At 50.2% G+C, this 20083-nt stretch overlaps 1 protein-coding gene across 2 annotated transcripts; it reads left to right on the forward strand.

The window, feature by feature from the left end:
• Positions 1-15202: 15202 nt before the first annotated feature.
• Positions 15203-19766, forward strand: LOC119328825 (TORTIFOLIA1-like protein 5). 2 transcript variants are annotated; one of them, XM_037601816.1, is made up of 5 exons: positions 15203-16176; positions 16267-16390; positions 16702-17270; positions 18574-18959; positions 19318-19766. In XM_037601816.1, exons 1-5 carry the CDS (start codon positions 15382-15384, stop codon positions 19325-19327), a joined length of 1884 nt encoding a protein of 627 aa, XP_037457713.1. In that variant the 5' UTR covers positions 15203-15381; the 3' UTR covers positions 19328-19766. The 2 variants fall into 2 exon arrangements, with proteins under 2 accessions (XP_037457713.1, XP_037457714.1); XM_037601817.1 differs by having other exon boundaries at positions 15205-16176; positions 18574-18963.
• Positions 19767-20083: the final 317 nt, after the last annotated feature.

Here is a 20083-nt window from a genome sequence, read left to right on the forward strand (position 1 = left end):
GCCCCGGTTGTCAAACCGGGCACGATCCGCACCGTCCTCCAGCTCGTCGTCTCCCGCGGCTAGCCCGTTCACCAGATGGATGTCTCCAACGCCTTTCTCCACGGCCATCTTGAGGAGCAGGTGTATTGTGAGAAACCCACCGATTTCGTCGACGCCTCACTTCCTAGCCATGTGTGTTTGCTGTCCCGCTCTCTTTACGGGCTCAAGCAAGCACCCTGTGCCTGGTACCAGCGGATTGCCGGGTTTCTTCAGACACTGGGCTTCAGCGTTACTCGCTCGGACGCCTCACTGTTTGTCTATCGCCACGGTGACACGACTGCATATTTGCTTCTTTATGTCGATGACATCATCCTGACGGCCTTCTCCGCAGCTCTCCTTCAACAGATTACTCTCCGGCTGCGTGACGAGTTTACCATTAAGGACTTGGGTGCTCTACATTATTTCCTTGGCATTGAGGTCGTTCGGCGTCCGGATGGTTTCTTTCTTCATCAGCAGAAGTATGCACATGAGCTTTTTGAGCGTGCTGGCATGCTCAACTATCACCCTGCTGCTACTCCTGTTGACACGAAGGCCAAGGTTTCTGCTCTTGAGGGCTCGCCTGCGTCTGATGCTCCTTTCTACCGGTCTCTCATCGACGCTCTTCAGTACTTGACTCTAACCAGACCGGATCTTCAGTATGCTGTTCAGCAGGTGTGTCTCCACATGCACGCCCCTCATGACTCCCATTGGACTCTCGTGAAGCGGATCCTTCGTTACATCCGCGGCACGATGACCCTTGGGTTGACACTCACGGCGTCTACTTCTCTGGAGATGGTGGCCTACTCCGATGCAGACTGGGCTGGTTGCCCCGATACTCATCGGTCCACCTCTGGCTACTGCGTCTACCTCGGTCCTTCACTCGTCTCGTGGTCGTCGAAGCGACAACCCACGGTTTCGCGCTCTAGCGCGGAGGCTGAGTACCAAGCTGTGGCCAACCCTGTTGCCGAGTGCACCTGGCTACGACAGTTACTTCAGGAGCTGCATCATGACGTCTCCCAGGCTACGGTTGTCTACTGCGACAACGTTTCTGCGGTGTACCTCTCCGACAACCCCGTTCATCATCGCCGGACTAAACACATTGAGCTGGACATTCACTTTGTGTGCGAGCAGGTGGCTCTTGGCCGTGTTCGGGTTCTCCATGTGCCGACTGCACAACAGTTCGATGATGTGATGACGAAGGGACTGCCGACTTCTATCTTCGAGGAGTTCCGTTCCAGTCTTTGCGTCACTGGCGCCGCTTCGACTGCAGGGGGTGTTGAGTATATTGTGTACGTGTATATTTGTGTGTAGGGCCCGCCTCCTGTTTCCTTGTATAGTTGAGGTTGTGGCCCACCTCTATACTCATATATACGTGCCTGGTGCACCGATCAATACATCGAGATTGCACAACCCATAACTTGTCCTTCTACACGAATCAATGTTAGTCCAGCATTACTATCGGTACCCTCGAGTTTAGGGTTTTCGTCTCTGGTAGCGACTGCATCGCCGCCTAGAGTTTCTCTGACCTATCGCCGGCCCGCTCCTCCGTGCAACTCGTCCTGCCGCCGGGAAGCGGGGGAAGGGGACGATCTGTTTTTTGACCCGGCTAGCTGTTGACGGGATAAACCCTAGATGGCGGCCGCGGGAGGTTCTTCTTCTGCGGGGTGGTCTGGGAAGAAGCTGGAGGAGATGCTGCAACACCTGGATCTTAAGGATGACGAGTTAGATGATGTGACAGTGAGGAAGGAGGAATCAAGGAACTATGAAGCAGATGCCCGATGGTTGGCGATCGGGAAGGTAAACACGGCCCGGATCTTCAGCGCATCGTCGATGTTTGAGACCATGAAATCAATCTGGGGTTTAGCACATGTTCCCAAGTACAGGGAGGCCGGCGAAAGTCTGTACATCTTCCAGATGTTCTGCCTGGGAGATTGGAAGAGAGTTGCTCATGGAGGACCATGGCTGTTCAGGGGGATGGGCATGCTAATTGAAGATTACGACGGCAAGCAAGACCCAGCATCTGTTGTCTTTGATGGTCTATATGTCTGGGCGCAGATCCACAACATACCAGAGCTCTATCGTAAATCTGAGGTAGTTGATCAGCTCGCTCGTCGGATCGGTCGGGTCAAGGAGACACAACTTTCACCGAGGCTTTTCTATGAAGGTGACTATGTTAGGATCCGTGCTAGGGTTCTGGTGAATAAACCCCTCACAAGAGTGACCCCGCTGAACGTTGTGGGAGAGGGTAGGAAATTCCTCCCTGTTAAGTATGAGAAGATACCATATTTTTGCCAAGTTTGTGGGCTGATGGGTCATAATCACAAGGAGTGCGGTGATGGAGTCTGGGAAGAGAAAGACAAGCAATGGGGAAGCTGGATGTTGGCACAGAGACGAGAGAATGCACAGGAGCAGCTAGGAGGAGACAGGACTTCCCGAGGAGGCCGGTTTGGAGGACGTGGCAGAGGCAGGGCAGGCAGAGGCGCCCCACCGCCCCGCCAAGCTTCACCAGTTCGCAAGCGATCATCCCAAGAGGCGGGGCTGGATACAGACACTGAAGTGGAGGCCGACGAGGTCACAAGTCCGCTGAAACCAGCCGGTATAGGGGGACAGGAGTATGAGGGAGGACTCGGGGCCCGAAGAAACCTGAACTTCGCCATGCCGGGCTACGCACCGGTTCAGGAGCAGCAACCAAAGGCTGGAACAGGGGGATCTGACGCGGGTTTGACAGCATCGGACGGCGCAAGTCAGACTCTGGTGGTTGTCCCACCATTACCCCCATCATATGTGTCACCCAGAGATGCCAAAAAAGCAAAGAAATCAGTCTCACCATCGAAGCAGAACATGAACACATCGGCGTTATTGGCAGGCTTCGACGGGGAGCGCCGCCAGGCCCAATGAAAATACTAAGTTGGAACTGTCGCGGGATAGGCGATCCCGTGACAGTTCGAGAGCTCCGCTACCTTATGGAGATGAGTTCGCCTTCTATTTTGTGTTTAGTAGAAACTCAGTTACAGAAAAGTCGTGTTGAAGGTCTTCGTTCTTCTTTAGGGTTTGATTTTTGTTTTGGAGTCGGAAGTAACAGCCGCAGTGGCGGTCTTTGTATCTTTTCGAAAAAGTCCTTGGATGTGGCAATAATTTTTTTCGGAGTATCATGTAGACGCCTGGGTCACAGAACCGGGTAAAGAGCAGTGGAGGCTCTCATGTTTTTATGGCGAAGCTACCAGGAGTCTTCGGTACAAGACCTGGAATACCATGAAACGCTTGCGGGGAGAGAGCACCCTTCCATGGATGTGTATAGGTGATTTTAATGAGATCTTGAGGCCTGAGGAGCAACATGGCCCTAATGAACGTGATAGTTCATAGATTGAAGCTTTCAGAGAAGCTGTTGACGTGTGCGGTTTAGCGGATCTGGGGTACCGTGGACTGGATTGGACATGGGAGAAGAAAGTTGCAGGAGGATAATTTTGCCGTGTACGCTTAGACAGAGCTCTGGCCTCGCCTTGCTGGTCTGCCCTATTACCCTTTGCTTATCTTGAGCATCTCACCGTAGCAAAATCGGATCATTGCCCGATTCTCTTAGAGACTGAATTGATAGACACAAGCACACGTGCAAAGCAAAAACAGTTTCGCTATGAATGCATGTAGGAGCGTGATACACGGTTCGGAGATGTGCTAGCTGAAGCTTGGAATTCGACGGGGAAAGCCCAAACCGTTACTGAACTATCGAACAAATTGGCCTCGGTTGCAGGCAGACTACAGAGTTGGGGACGAACTACCATTGGTGCAGTCCGTTCTGAACTTCGCCGGCTACGTAAGAAACTTGAGGAGCTGCGCTCGCTCCCCAACCGCTTGGGGCCGTTGGCTGAGGAGGAACGGGTGGAAAAACGCATGGTCGAGTTATGCCTAAGGGAAGAGATCATGTGGCGCCAGAGAGCGCGAATTCAGTGGCTTGCGGAGGGTGATAGTAACTCCAAATTTTTCCACCTCAAAGCTAGCGCCCGCACAGCAAGAAACCGCATAACTGAGCTACAACAGCCTGATGGATCCATCTGCCCAGAGGAGCATGAGATGGTGGGGATGGCTACATCTTTCTATAGCAATCTCTACGCTTAAGAAAGTACAGTGGGAATCGAGGAGGTCCCTCTCATATACCATCCAGGGTAGACGCAGCCATGAACGCCTCCCTCAATGCACAGTACAGCAATGCGGAGGTGAAAACGGCTTTGTTTCAGATGTTCCTGACAAAGGCCCCAGGGCCTGACGGCTTCCCTGCACACTTTTTTCAACGTCACTCGGAGTTGTGCGGTGACGAGGTTACTGCTATGGTGCTTCGCGTTCTCGATGGAGAGGACTCCCCGGAGGAGATCAACAAATCGTTCATTGTCTTAATTCCCAAGATTGCTAGTCCAAAAAATTTAGCACAGTTTCGACCGATAAGCCTCTGTAATGTGATCTACAAGATTGCATCCAAGGCGTTGGCTAATCGGCTCAAGCTTATTCTCCCTGATATCATCTCCGAAGAATAGTCAGCATTCCTACCATGACATCTCATTACGGACAACTTCATATCTGCATACGAATGTCTCCATTACATGAAAACGAGGAAGCTGAAGGGTAACAGATTCTGTGCCTTAAAACTTGATATGATGAAAGCGTACGACAGGCTCGAGTGGAGTTATTTGGAAAGAGTAATGCTCAAACTTGGGATCAGCCCCCGCTTTACACAAGCAGTGATGAGGTGTGTCACGTCTGTGTCATTCTCGGTCATCTTTACTGGAGAAAGGCAAGAGGAGTTCAGTCCATCCCGAGGGCTCAGGCAAGGCTGCCCTATATCTCCATATTTGTTTCTACTAGCCGCTGAAGGGCTATCTTGCCTTCTGAAATCCACATTGCCAGACGAGATTATTAATGGAATCACAGTGGCACCAGCGCCCCTCAGGTAAATCATCTACTTTTTGCCGATGACAACCTTTTATTCTTTAATGCTACACCTGAGATGGCAAACAGGGTTGATAGCCTCCTCCAAAGATATTGTGCGGCTTCAGAGCAGCGCATCAACAAGGACAAATCTTCCATATTTTTCAGCAAGGGCTTCTCGGAAACCTTGAGACAAGAGATCAAGCAAATTCTTGAAGTCCAAAATGAGAAATTGTCTGATAAATATCTGGGTCTCCCTGCCGATGTAGGGAGAGCCAAGGAAGGATCCTTCAAGTACCTTAAAGACAGAATCTGGCAGCAAGTGCAAGGCTGGATGGAGAAGGCCCTTTCTGTTGGAGGGAAGGAGGTGCTTATCAAATCCGTTGCCCAAGCAATCCCTACGTACTCTATGGCATGCTTCAAGCTACCTCGTGGCTTGTGTCAGCACATCAATGGCATCTTGAGGAAATTCTGGTGGGGATCGAAAAATGGCGAGAGGAAGACTGCTTGGGTTTCCTGGGAAGTTATGACACAGCCGAAGTTCATGGGGGGGCATGGGTTTCCGTGACATTGAGCTTTTCAATCTTGCCCTGCTTGCGCGTCAAGCATGGCGCCTCCTACAGGAACCAAACTCCCTAAGTGCCCGGATTCTTAAGGCGGTGTATTACCCTACCTCTTCGATCCTTGAAGCAGAGGTGGGCAAGAACCCTTCGCAAGTCTGGCGATCTCTAGTGGAAGGCAGAGACACATTAAAACTTGGGCTTATTAAACGGATCGGATCCGGTGAGGACACCAACATCTGGTTAGATAATTGGATACCACGGGATTTCAAATTGAGACCGGTGTGCCCAAAATCGCCGAACCCACCGCAGTTGGTCTCGGAGCTTATTAATCCCATCACCTCATTGTGGGAAAATGACGTGCTAGAAGAGCACTTCTACCCAATGGACAAAGAAGCGATCCTAAACATCCCTCTCAGTTCTCGAGTACATCACGATTTTTGGTCATGGCACTATGAGCGCAAGGGCATTTTTATAGTCAGGTCTGCGTACAAGTTGCTCTCCTCTACCAAGCAGCAACGCACAGATTGGCTAGAACATAATGAAGGACACTCCCGCATGGAAACAGATCGTCGGTCTTGGTCCAAAATCTGGGGAGCAGCAGTACCTTCTAAAGTGCGTGTCTTCGCTTGGAGGTTGGCCAAGTGCTCCATCCCCACAGGAGAGGTACGTAAGCACAGAAGCATGGCTAATTCGGCAGAATGCTCCATTTGTCACGCGGCAGTGGATACTTGGCGTCATTCTCTCTTTGATTGTCGCATGGCCCGATGTGTTTGGGCCCTCACCGATGAGGACCTTACAGAGACCATCATCTCGAACAGGATGGAAGATGCAAAACTCTGGATGTTGTGGCTTGTCGACACTTTACCCAGAGCGGACCTAGCACGAGTGTTGGTTACAATGTGGGCTATATGGTGGGCGAGACGCCGAGCTATACATGACAATCAGTTTCAGAGTCCTCTGAGCACTCACGTCTTTGTTAACAAATTCCTGGCAGAACTTGAGATGATCCCAGCAACGAAATCGCCCCGTGAGGACCTGCATGTAAAATCCAGGGACTTGCATGTAACGAATGGAAGACGCGCGGACCCGTCTCCGATCGGTTGGCTGTCACCTGAGCATCATGATGTCAAGATGAACGTGGATGCAGGTTTCTCCAAGGTTGGCGACCGTGCCGCATCAGCAGTAATCTGCAGGGATAAGGGGGGCAACTATTTAGGTGCTTCGGCCATCATATTTGAAGGCCGCCTTGATCCAGCAACACTCGAAGCACATGCTTGCAGTGAGGCTCTCTCGCTTGCATCGGATCTGCAGGTTCAATCCGTGTGTGTGGCTTCTGACTGTCTGGAGGTAGTGATGAACATACAAGATGAAGTTCCGTGCCGCTATTATCCCATCCTGCAAGATATCAAGTACCAGAGGTCGCGCTTTCAGAATATCTCGTTTCTTCACGAAAATAGGAAGCATAATCGGAAGGCCCATGCCTTGGCAAAGGCAGCTGCTTCTCTTAGTCCCGGGCGCCATGTGTGGCTTAGTGTTTTACCTGATATCATCTGTATCTTCATATGTTTGAACGTTTAATAAAGGATGCAGTTGCTAAAAAAAATCAATGTAAGTCCAGCTGCCATGACCGTCCCCACCCAGCAGGCTCGCTGTTGACGGCAAAAGTGTCTAGACGGACTCTCCGAGTCTGAGCTACCAGTACCATCCATCCACGGCAAACTCACACGCATGTGAAACCAAGACGCGAATCCGCCTGCAGGGCATCGTGGAGTAGACAGAAGTACTGTACGACGTAGTACTACGAATGAAACGAGAGCCAAGAGAATCATGGTGCATGCGTCCTGATAATGCGGTCAAGCCTCTGCCTTCGCCGCCACGCCACGGAGATCCAAGTGCAGCAGGCGCGCAGCACGGGCCACGGAGATCGCGCGACGCAGGCGCACGTACGGCCGGGGCTGCTGCACTCGCGCATGCCTCGTCGTGTCACGGCCATGAACTCTGCGGCGGCAGATGCCGCGCGGGGCTTTTCACTTTCACGTGCCGTGACGCCGCGTGGCTAGCGAGTAGGCTGGGCTAGCCCGGACGATGCATGCATTGCTCCTACGGCGCCGCGCGGGAGATTCGCGCGTACTGTACAGGTGGTGGATATTATAAACGTGATTGTAAACGTCGTGGTACATTCTCAGGCTAGCCGGGCAGGCAGGTAGCAGTAGGTTGCTAGCTAGCTGAACACGGGGTTAACCTACCGTGAGCTCGTGATTGAGCAGGCTATTTTTCCTTTCTTTTCACACAGCGGCAACGTGACAGAGGTTGGTCTACTTAGAACAAACGGATTTAGATCACCTCTCTAGGCAAAGTTCTCGTCCCCCAAGTTTCACTGGCCTGCCTCACTGCCTGTGGATTCACCCCCTTCCCCTCTGCCCGCGGTACTGACGGCTGATGGTGGGGAGCAGAATTCCCGTGCCTCGGACCAACTAGTAGCCATGTTAGGTTTTTTTACACCTCGAAAACCCTCATTCTGAACAAGTAAACAGGCGATTGGGCTCCTGCCTCCCGTTGATGTCGCCGTCGATCTATCTCGTCTTTTGTGGCCTTAGGAACATGAAGGCAAGGTGGACCTCAGCCCCTGCCGGCGGAGAGGCATCGTTTTTCTTTAGTATGATTAGGATTGTATCCTGCTCAAGAAGACGAGGTGGTGACGCCTCCCTGAAGGTGAAATAGGATTCTCCCTGCCTAACCCTCGTCTCGGCGATGCGTCTAGCGTCGTCGCAAGGCTTGTGGAGGTGTGTCTACGGCGAATCTCGTGGGATTCAGTCGGTGTTTGTCTTCCATGGTTCCTATTGAATCCGGTCTTCGTTTGTCTGTGTCTGTGTGTCTAATTTTATCCATCAATCTACACGTCTCTTCAACAGGGACTATTCTTCTTCTAGTGCACTGGTCTGTGGGGCCTTAACATGACTACTTCCTGACTATCTACTACAATAAGATTTGCCCTGCTCCGGTGAGGGAAGGGCGATGACGGCAGTGCGCGTTCGACTCGCTCTAGTGCCTGTAATCATCACTAGATAATCTTTGTTACTTCTGATGTTCTTTGTATACTTCCTTGACATTTGATAAAGCGATCGGGTAGATAGCAGCGCTTCAACTTTGAGTTGGTCTTCCGGATTTCGATCCTTCTCGAATTCGTTCGTCGGGCCAAAATTGACGGAGCTCCAGTGTGGATTCCTGCCATCTTCTTAGGACGACGTGGTTAGGGTTATTTTTGTTGTACGTGTGCGATGCCGACATCTTGTATCGGACACTTCAGATCGATTCAAGAGTTCAATGGTGACGACTACGACTCCAGGATGTTGGTCCCTACGGGTACGTGCACGAAGACTACCTGTTTGGCATCGACAAGGTCAGTACGGATCCGGCATTGGAGCAGCGACAACGGAGCGTTGGCTGCTTGTTCATACAGTGGTAGTGGTCGTACACTGGTCTAGAGCCCTCAGTGCGATTTTAATTATGTTTTGGGGTGATTTGGACTTTCGGCAATTTTTTATAATAGACATGTGTTTTTCTGAAGAAAAAAAACTAGCTAAGCACATAATTCCTTCATACCACAATATAAGATGTTTTTATAAGCTAACATAGCTTAAAAAATGTCTTATATTACGGGGACGGTGGTAGTATCATTGAATTGAGTGCATTGCATATAGTTCCATTTATTAGGTGTCAAGAGAGGGGCTAGCTAAACCGTCGGCAAAAGAGCAGCTGGACTAATCAATTTGGTTTGGGACAGCATTGCGTGATTGAAATTGAAAAACAGCGTGATTCGGACTGCGTTGGAACTGGATCGTAGCTTCACGTAGCAGGTGTTGAGGTGCCAAATCGTTCTCGCCGAAACGTATCTTGCACCTATTTTCTGGTCAACACTGCCCATCTTCGCTAATTCATTATCTGATAAGACCTCACCCCACCTATTTCATTTCCTGTCTATTCTCAATAAACGCAAAAAGAATGTTTTGTGTGTGTGGATATTTGGCCCCTTTCCAACCCAGTTCTTACACTATTAAAAGAAGAGGCAGTACCAAAATACAGTGACGTGACAACGTCTAAGGCAAACACATAGATAAAGCTGCCAAAATGGCACCGTCAAGTCTCCAATGCAGCTTTGATGTTTAAGCACACACCCTTTTTTTTCTAACTTGAACTACTTTATTTTTTACCTGAACTTGAACTACTTTATTTTTTACCTGAACTTGAACTACTTGAGATGTCCGAAGAAAAGATGCCAGTGGCTTCACGGTCCAGGCCAGATCAAGCATCGTAAGATAGCCGCATCCCTCCGTGTGGTAGGATGGCGTAGCCAACACATGCAAAGTGTCATTGCCAATTAACCCTAACCCTAGCGCTAAGTGCTAGCGACCAGACATGATTCTCGGAGAATACATGACAAATGTGTTGCAAGAGCTACCCCTACCATTATTCCCGTGCGTGTTGCGATGTCTAGATCAATCATCATTTGGTAGGGGATGCTGTAGCTCCAAAGTAGTTGTCATTTCCCGCGTATTCTTCCCATATCTTTTGTTTCCCGCCAGGCCCACGGGATTTTTCGACGGTGCTGCTCTCTCTAGTCTCTAGCTACAAAGTAGGCATCATGAAGTCGCCGGCCTGATTTCTGATGATTGTTTCATTAGTTTAAGCAACACATGCGTCCCTCCAAACCACTGGTCTAATCCCCCGCCTGCTCTGTACGGGAAACTGTTAGCAATATAGGAGTAGATCTTTTATTTATCAGTAATGTGGCCTACTCCTCGGTCCCTGTGAAATTACCGCGTCATAATGCAGGGAAATATAAGTGGTGCCCGTGGCTTGGAAGCTCTCCGGGACGTCGACATGACACACAACTGGAGATAAAAGAAAATTGTTGTGGGCGCAGCAGGAGCAGCTGGTATTGCACTGTGCCCGGGCACTGACACCACACCATAATAAAAACATTTCCAAGCAAACTCAGTAAACAATTCTTCCCCTTGCAGAACCCCTTTAAAATAAAAATCCATCTGTGCAGAACCGAGAGGAAGATTCACCGGCGACCGGGCGATGGTGACGCGGACCGACATGTCACCCACGCAGTTTTTCGCCGGGCTTGGCAGCGGTAGTTCGTTTTTTCTGGTGGAAGCAACAAAAATCCACCAGCCAGAGCAGCCAGGCCACCGGGCAGGAGTGATAAACAAACAAACAGATGCAGATTACAGGTTACAGATCGATGGATCGGCCCAAGAGGCGGTCACATGGCGGCTCATGTGCGCATCTGCCCAGCACACATGGGGTTCACTTCACCAGAAAAACGCACTGGTAGTGGGACTGAAGATTTGGAGGAGTCGCTGCTCTGCCATTGGCCGCTGCGTGCATTTTTCCTTTGCTCTGATGTGAAGATAAGTTTGAGCAGCCGGTATAATGCTGGTTGACAGATCACAGATTGGATGAACAGAAGGGGGCAGCGGCTTAGGGACAAGATTGTTTTATTACTGCTACTGTACTGTGGGTTGTGGATAAAGATAGGAATTGATCGTCACATGCTCCTGGATCTCGATGCGCCGTGGTTACGTCAGCCGTGTCATCTACATGGGGTCAATACAAATGCTATAGGGTTGCCGCACCATGGGCGGTGAAATATTTTACTGCTTGCTGCTGTACTATTGTGTTCTTCTGCCACTCTTCCCAAGCTGTTAGTAACGTAGCAAAGTTAATTTAACAGACTGTTGATGGGTGGTCGGATGAATATTAAGGTGCCGCGATCGGTGATCAGACAGACGCACTAGCAAAGTAATTTCTCAAATGGTAATTTACTATGAAAGTTTTCACGCACTGGTAGTGCCATCCTGCAAACTGTATTGGCTGGTGGTGTACGTGCACGTAAGAGCAACTCTAGCAGACTCTGCAAAACGCCTGGCCCGCAAAAATTCCGGCGAGTATGCGGGCTCCAGGGCCGGCCCTGGGGAGGGGCGGGGGGGGCGGCCGCCCCGGGCCCCCAAAATCCAGGGGGGCCCCCGATAGTTAGGCTATAGGCCTATGGCCCATACTAGGCAGACGCGCGCTAGGGAGCAGCAGCTCGATCTCCCGATCCCAACGATCGAGTATTTGATAGCGAGATCAGCGGAATTTCCTTTAACGTGAAAAAAAGAGCGATCAATTAGCTGCACGGGTGATTTCCTTCCTATTCTGTTCGACCACTCCATCAGGTAGGGTCGATCACGCAACGATTCCCAGGTCCCAGCCTAGCCGCAGGCCGCCGACGCCGCCGTGCACACACGCACGCACTCCCGCCTGGCCGCCTCGCCGCCCCCAACCCCATGGTAATATCCTTCCTAATTTGTGTATGTTCGCCGCTGATTTCAATTCCGGGCCCTGTTTGGCATTTGCTCAATTGTTCTCCCTCAATCGTCTGCAGACTCTACGCGCTGTGCAGACCCCCTGTGTATTGTATACACACACGCACTGAAGTTTGATCATCACTCCGTCAGGTATTGCGATATATTCATATAATATTGATACAAAAAAAATTCCTTTGATGCATAGCCGGCACTGTTCAATAACTGATAGAACAAATTGTTTTGTTTTCAGCATTGTGTGTGTTGTTATGACGTCCTGCAGTAAGAGGAAATATTTTAATGTTTTTGACTGATACAGCGATCACTTATTTGAATGATAGATTCAAATAATTCATGGTGTTTAAAGATATATTCAGATTTTTATCGGGCAACCTGATGTCATTAAGTGACAATGAACTTGAAGAATGTTGCATAAAATTTGCAGAAACTTTTTCTTAATGGTTCATCTAATGTTGAGGTATACAATCTTATTTCTGGATGCAATAGCAGTACACCTGCTTTTTCCCTCAAAAAAAAATCTTATTTCTGAATTGATGATTATAAGATTCACTTTGCCAGATGGTGTAATATCTGCTATGGAGATTTTCGGGCATGCCAGAGAAGTTGATTGTTATCCCAATATCTCCATTGTCTATCACATCTTAATTACTGTGCTTGTGACGGTCGCATCGGCCGAAAGAAGCTTTTCAAAGTTAAATTATTGAAGAATTATTTGAGGTCAACAATAACTCAAGAGAGATTAAATGGTTTGGCTACATTATGCATCGAGAAGAAATTATTGGATGGGATTAACATCGACCCCATCATATGTGACTTTGCATCGAGGAATGTTAGAAGAAATTTCAAGGTAATATGTATAAATTATTTCATGCACATACTGATTTTGGATGCATTTAAGTGTTACTGGTAATAATTTATATATACATTTTTGAGAAAAAAATATACATAGATATACATATATTACAATGAGTGTATATATATTAAGGGCCCCCAATTTTTAGTTCGCCCCGGGCCCCCAAAATCTCAGGACCGGCCCTGGCGGGCTCGGTCCATTTTTCTGGCCAAAACAGAGCCTGCATACTCGTCCGGCCCGCAAAAAAATTTGCCGCAGCCCGCAAACCGCACGCCCCAAGCAGTATAACTGCGGTTCCGCGACCCTTTTGCGGGTCCAAACTCTATCCCCCCGCCGACGCGAGCCACCCGATTTCCCCTTTCCCCTTTACACATTTCTCGCCGCCGGCGACGACCCGGCCCCCCTCCAGCCGCCATGTGGGGCCGAATGTGGAGCTCCGGACGCGGCTTCGGCAGCAGATCCGGCCGTGAGAGGGACCCGGAACGAGAGCGACGCGTCTGGTCGGACGGCGCGAGGAAGCGCGGCGCCCGGAAGTGGACCAACCACGGGATGTCGCCGCCGGCGAGCTTCAACCGCCGCGAGACAGAGGAGTACGACCGCCGGCGCGCGTCCTTCTCCTCCGCGAGGTCTTCCTACGCCGGATCCTCCTCGTCCTCCGGCGCGGGCTTTCTCCCCGTGAAGAGGAGTGGTCGGACGACGAGGAGGAGCCGGAGGAGCCTGCGCCGTTCGCCTTCGTCCCGGTGAAGGAGGAGCCCGAGGAGCCCGCTCTGCTCGGCCGCCGCGGAGTCATCGGGCCCGAGGACTACGTCGCGGACTTCGACGCCGTTGTTGCCGCCATCGCCGAGCGGAGCGTGCGCGAGGAGGCGGAGCGCCGGGGCCACGCCGCAGAGCTCGAAGCCCTCGAGTGGCGGCAGGCGGTCGCCGACAACGTCGCCGCCAACAAGAAGGTTGAAGAGTGGCGCCGCATCCGCGCGGAGTAGGCGGCGAAGTACGTCGATTTGTGCAGCTCCGGCGAGGAGGATTGAGCGTCGTTCGGCCTCCACGCGTCGTCCATTTTGCCGCGACCTCGTCGCCGTCAGATCCGACCCCCTCTACTACTAGTTAACGTAGCATTTAATATGATCTATGCTTAATTTGTTGATCATGTAGTATGCATGAACTCTCTAGTATGTGATGTGATGAACTATATTTGTGCAATTTCTCTTGTGAACGTGTTTCTTCAAATTATGCAGGTTTAGATACGGCATCTGATCGGCCGCGCATGTTTTCGACCCGCAAACGCGATCTTCGTGAAACCGCAAACGCGTTTTGGGGGTCAAATTTTTGCGGATTCTGCTAGAGTTGCTCTAATACAGGGCAGGCTCATACAGTCATACTACCAGGAAAATCCCAGTACACGCCGTGCGATTTTTTTTACAAATGGAACATCTGCAATAAATCTATCTGGGTGCATGTCATTCCATCAAATTCAGGATGTTGCAAGCCTCGCAGTTCGTTGCTGCGCGGGTGGAATTTTGAAGATGCAACACCAAAAACAAAATCCAAATATATCAGAAAAAAGAATGTGACAACATGCTTAAACGGCAAAAAAGGCGATACACCATTGTTGCGACACGCATGAAAGAAACTACACATGCATCCCAAACTATCTCCTATCTACCTCTGAGGCACTGGACGACATCGGCGATGACTCTATGTCATAGCAACAACAATAAACTGCCACGCAATCTATGCCGCCAAAGGGCAGTGCGGATTCAGGAGGATGAAGGAAACCAAATGAGTCAAACAATACTTGTAAGAAGAGAGTCCAAGCTACAAAGGTACACTTCTTTTTTTGGAAATACAAAAGCCGCCAACGAGACATGCATGCACATATAAGATGAGAGGGCAAGCAGCTGCCTAGAGGTAGAGTGTTGAGGAAAAAGCAAGGTGGAAATCGCCGGAAAAGATTGTGGGGAAAAGTGGCGGGAGGGGTGAATCATGAAGACTCGAAGGCAGACAAGTAGAAATACACCAGCTATCGGTTGATCATGGTGACTTCGAGGGCGTGCGGGTAGAAACACACCAGTGGCGCCTTCATTATACACATTGCCTCCGTTCGCCGATATGTTGTACAATTACACCACCTTGGTATTTCCCCAGATAGCCTATATGTCCTACACTTGCTTGTTTGAGATAAAAGAAATATGTTACTCTAGTTTCTTCTTCTTCTTCTAAGAATAGCAACTTGTAACGAAATAAGTGGTCTCCTATGCACAAAAACCCATCACTTGTTGGCAGCACCAGAGACACCAACCAAAGCTTGGATGATCCATCTAGAGCCAAGAAAACACCACCTAGCACCACAAGATGCAAAGATACAAAAAAAAAACATCACCATTTTTTTCAAATCAAAAGATAATAAAAGGAAAAAATCCCAAAGAAGACATAAATGAATGCGCAGTCCACACCAAGATCTCTCCACCCTCTCCATCTCCCCTTTTCTCACCCGCCACCTCCTCGCTATTAGTACCCGCGACGCCACCACCCTCCGTCTCCGCCGAGTCCACCGGCTCGGCTCCCTCCCACCCGCCGCTCCTCCCCCTCCTCATCTTCCCCCCTCCTTGTGCAGGCGCGGACGCGAAGCTACAGTGGGCAGGCGAGGCCGCGAGCCATGGGGCCGGCGCCGAGGGCGGGGGGCGAGCCAATGAAGCAGCGGGTGAACCGCTGCCTGCACCGCCTGTCCGACCGGGACACGGAGGCCATGGCCGCCAACGAGCTGGACGCGATCGCGCGCGGGCTGGACGCCGACGAGCTCCCCGTCTTCCTCGCCGCCGTCTCCGACACCCGGGCCACGGACAAGGCGCCGCTGCGGCGCCACTCGCTGCGCCTGCTGGCGCTCCTCGTCGCCGCGCACCCGCGCGACGCCGTGGCGCCGCTCGTGCCCAGGCTCGTCGCCGCCGCGCTGCGCCGGGTGCGCGACCCGGACTCCTCCGTGCGCGCCGCGCTCGTCGACGCCGCGCGCGCCATCGCCGGCGCCGCCGCGCCCCCCGCGGCCCCCGCGGCGCTCGGCCCGCTCGCCGACGCCGTGCTCCACGAGCAGGACCAGTGCGCGCAGCTCGCTGCCGCGCTCGCGGCGGCGGCCGCCGTCGAGGCATCCGCCCCCACCGCCGACCTCGCCGACTACCTCCTCGCGCTCCTCCCGCGCCTCCTCAAGCTCCTCCGCAGCGCCGCCTTCAAGGCCAAGCCGGCGCTCATCTCCCTCATCGGCGCCGCCTCGGCGGCCACCGACGGCGAGGGCGCCGCCACCGCGGTGCCGTGTCTCCGCGACGCGCTCGCCGGGGATGACTGGGCCGCCAGGAAGGCCGCCGCCGAGGCGCTCGCGCTGCTGGCCCTGGAGCACGGCGACGACCTTGCCGCCCACAAGCCCTCCTGCATTGCCGTCTTCGAGGCCAAGAGATTCGACAAGGTCGGCCCCTCGTATAACACCGTCGAGATCTTCTGCTCGTGGATCTGCTTCTTCCTTGTTGACATTTCTATGTTTTTCTTGACAATGCAGGTGAAGATTGTGCGGGAGTCCATGAACCGAATGATCGAGGCGTGGAGAGAGATCCCGGATGCGGAGGAGGATGTGTGCTCCTCCGGCGCGTCGCCGGCCCAGACCAGATCTCCTTCTCTAGCAGGTGATGTGCCTTTTCTTGGCCTGCAGTGTAGTCTCTAGTGTTCTTTTCAAAATTTGAGTAAATTGTTCTCTATTGTTTGGACTTTGGACTAGTATATTAATATGAACTTGCCTGGTAAAAAGACACAAGTGGAGTGGGTTTTGGTGAGACACCAGGCAGGAGAACTGTTCTTTCCTGGTACTATATGACAAGAGGAAATTCAAAAATGTTCCATTTAAATATATGTATGCATTGTACTATTACATATGCATACTCCAATTGGGTTTCCTGGCATATGAGTTTTGACACTATTTTGTTTTGTAATCAAACAGATAGTGCAAGTGACGGTCGATACCCGGCTGATTCCCTAGGCTCCAATTCCGTCCAGTCAGTTACAAAGAGGAACATGCTGCCGGCAAGCAGGTCACCGCCGTCAGTCAGTAACCGAAGGACCAGTCCTTCCATCAGAAGCAAGAAGAGCTCGCCGCCTTCACGCGGCTGCGGCGGCGGCGTGGACCAAGCCAAGAAATGTGACTATAAGGTCGACGTTGCCGTTGCAGCAGACGCCACCCCGATCAGGACGGTGACCGGGGAGAAGCTTCTGAAAGAGGGCAATGTTAGAGCAAGGCTTGAAGCACGGAAGATGCTGTTCCAGAAGAGTGGTGAGAAAGGGTACAATAAGGTGGCCGGGCGCAAGTCGGGGTCTAGAGTTGTTCCGTTTAACGGGGATGGTGACTCGGAAGAGAGCACCGAGGTTGAGGATGATTGGCCGGAGGAGGTTCAGTCAGACCACTCCTCTGAGGAGCTTCAGTTGGTTCACAAAGATGAAGACCTGTCCAAGATCAGGATGCAGCTTGTTCAGATAGAGAATCAGCAGACAAACTTGCTCGACCTCCTCCAGGTAAATTTCTCCTTCTGTTCCATGATCATTCGTGATCAAGAATTCATATAGAGTAGCTTAATTTTATATCGCTCAGGTTTGTAATCTTTTGTATATCTATAATAGTTAGTTCTTTTTTTCGAGGACTAATAGTTAGTTCTCACAAACATATTTCTCTGATTAAAAAAAATTCTCTCAATATGCAAGCAATCACATTGGAGATTTTTGAAAGGTTATTACTTGTTTAGATCACTATTTTTCACGGATTCGAGCTTCGTCATGCAAGTAGTACTGTAAACTCTTCAACATATCGTTGTGCTGTAACATACATTGATATAATCCTGGCCTTTCTAGTTGCGGTTTGCATTCGGATATGCTTCTGTTGAATGACTAAATGCTGGAGAGCGGAGCTTAAAAAAACATTTTACAACTATACAGTAGTAATTGTTTCTATGATATCTCTTTAGAACCCGATGAAACTTTTAATTGTTTGGATTTGTGCAACTGCCTCACTACTGGACTAGAAGGATGCATCTCCGGTGTCTGCATTGGATAAACTCGAGAATTAGGCCTTAACTTGATAAAGAAAATGAAAGTAAATAAATGTAAATGTAGTTAGATGTACCATCTTAGCCCACTAAATTTCTTCATTAGTTGTTGAAGGGCATCACAGTTAACAGAGGATGGGATGGGAGTTTGAATCTTGAATTTCACATCAAACTCAAGACACATTTGATGGTAATTGTACATGTGCAAATGAGAAAAATCATTAGTACAAAAAGAAGAGTTGATTGTATACTTCTGAACGACATAAACATTGGGGGAACTCATGCATTCCCGGGTTTTCAACATTTGGTCGTGGTGCGTGGCATTGACCAATGATTATTGGTACGAACCATGCATCCATTCAATGTGTCTTGATGGCACTAACCCAATGACACATCAAAATGAGCAGTGGCATGGTATGGGGACAACCTGGACAGACAGGTACATGCCATTTAGTGGCTATATGACAATGTCTTAATCAGCAGCTGTTGAAACTTACGGTCTTATGTTATTTTTCATATAACCCACTAATACTCCCTCCGTAAACAATAGTGACCTAAAACGTCTTACATTTGTTTACAGTGGGGGTAGTTTTTTGTACTTTGTTCCTGCATTTGCAGTCACCATCCAATGTTATAGTCACAGTTCACATAGTATAGAGCAGCATGTTTTTTTCTTTTGCTGCCGATTTATATCCATCATTTTGCAAATGTACACCGTGTCCATGCTTGCTGAAAAATTATCCAATATTTATTTCTCTCTTGTCTTTGTTCATCAGAAATTTATGGGGAGCTCCCAGAATGGGATACGTTCGTTGGAGACAAGGGTGAACGGTCTGGAAATGGCACTGGACGAGATCTCGCGTGATCTGGCCGCCTCTTCAGGAAGGATGCCAAGCAGCGAACCTGACATGAACTGCTGCATCCCGAGCCCAAAATTCTGGAGAAAAAATGAAGGCGGTAGATACACTTCAAGGTACCCCGTCTCCGACCTAGCAAACCACTCCGAGGAGAGCAGAGCTTCTTCTAAGTGGGAGAGGCAGAAGTTTGGAGTTCAGGGTGGGTTTGTGACCAACCCATTAGCAGAGCCAAACACTTCATACGTAAGGAGCACGTTGGTTGCTCAGGAAGGCAGGAGGCAGAATTCAGCCCAATACAAGGCGAGGTAGGTAAGTCGATCGACGCGAATTCACCTCGCTCTTTGCAAGTCCACACGTGTAGATACGGTTGGTAGGCCAACCAGATGTGCCGATGACACCTTGAAACCTGACTTTAGCATATCAGAGTAGTCAAATTCATGGTGCCATACCCACATCACGCAATGCATCTTCACAGAATTTCCAAATTCATGGTACCATACCCACATCATGCAATGCATCTTCACAGAATTCCCTTTCAATTATGGCGACGCTTCCTTTTCGCGCCGGCCCCACATTTATTATCGAATTTCTGGTTATAACGCTATCCTTTCTTATCCAGCCACCTGGCAATTGATGTATTTCCATGGTGTCCATTTTACGCAGGACGCGTTAGGCGCGACAAAAATGCTCCATCTGAAGCCTGAACCACCTGCATCTACAAGGCGGGCGAAGCATCTGAAACAATGTCACTTCATCACATTCTAGGAGGCCTTTTCTTGTTTTCTCCAGAATTCAAAGCTGAGTTTGTACATGAATTTATGGAGTTTTCTTTTGCGAGTTGGTTCGACGATTCAGATTTCTGCGGAACAGAGCCCCTGGGCTCTAAAGCATGAAGACCCCCACAGCCCCACCGCCAGGTGGGCGCCGTTTGTATTATACCTCCGGCCCTGAGACGGCCCCTGCAGGTCTTGAGCTATGCATGTATCTTGCACTGTCTATGTACATAGTTTGGATACGGCAGTTTCTATCTTCGCGAGATGCGCATTGAACAAATGTTCTTGAGTATGCTCTCGCTGAGATCATGAAAGCAAAGGATCCAACAGTGCTGTCCCTTCGCCTGTGCTTCTCTCTTTTTCCTTTATCTGTTATGCTGCTGACTCTTCGTTCTGCTTGTTTTGAGTGTGGTTACTACGTGAGTGGCAAAAAATTTGCAAGAAACTGTGTACTCCCTCCGTAGAGCTCTTATTTTTTTTACAGAGGGACTACATCGTGTTGCACGCCCTTTCGATCCCTGACATGTGGGCCAGCCGCTGTTGGGCACACATGTCATAGGCACAAAGACAGCGCAGTCCGTTGCGCGCACATACTCCATGTTCTTTTAGATGAACACATACATATTATTTCCTCCGTTCTCCTTTCCTAAATGTCT

This window comes from Triticum dicoccoides, chromosome 7A (genome assembly GCF_002162155.2).
Source record: "Triticum dicoccoides isolate Atlit2015 ecotype Zavitan chromosome 7A, WEW_v2.0, whole genome shotgun sequence".
Lineage (NCBI taxonomy): Eukaryota > Viridiplantae > Streptophyta > Magnoliopsida > Poales > Poaceae > Triticum > Triticum dicoccoides.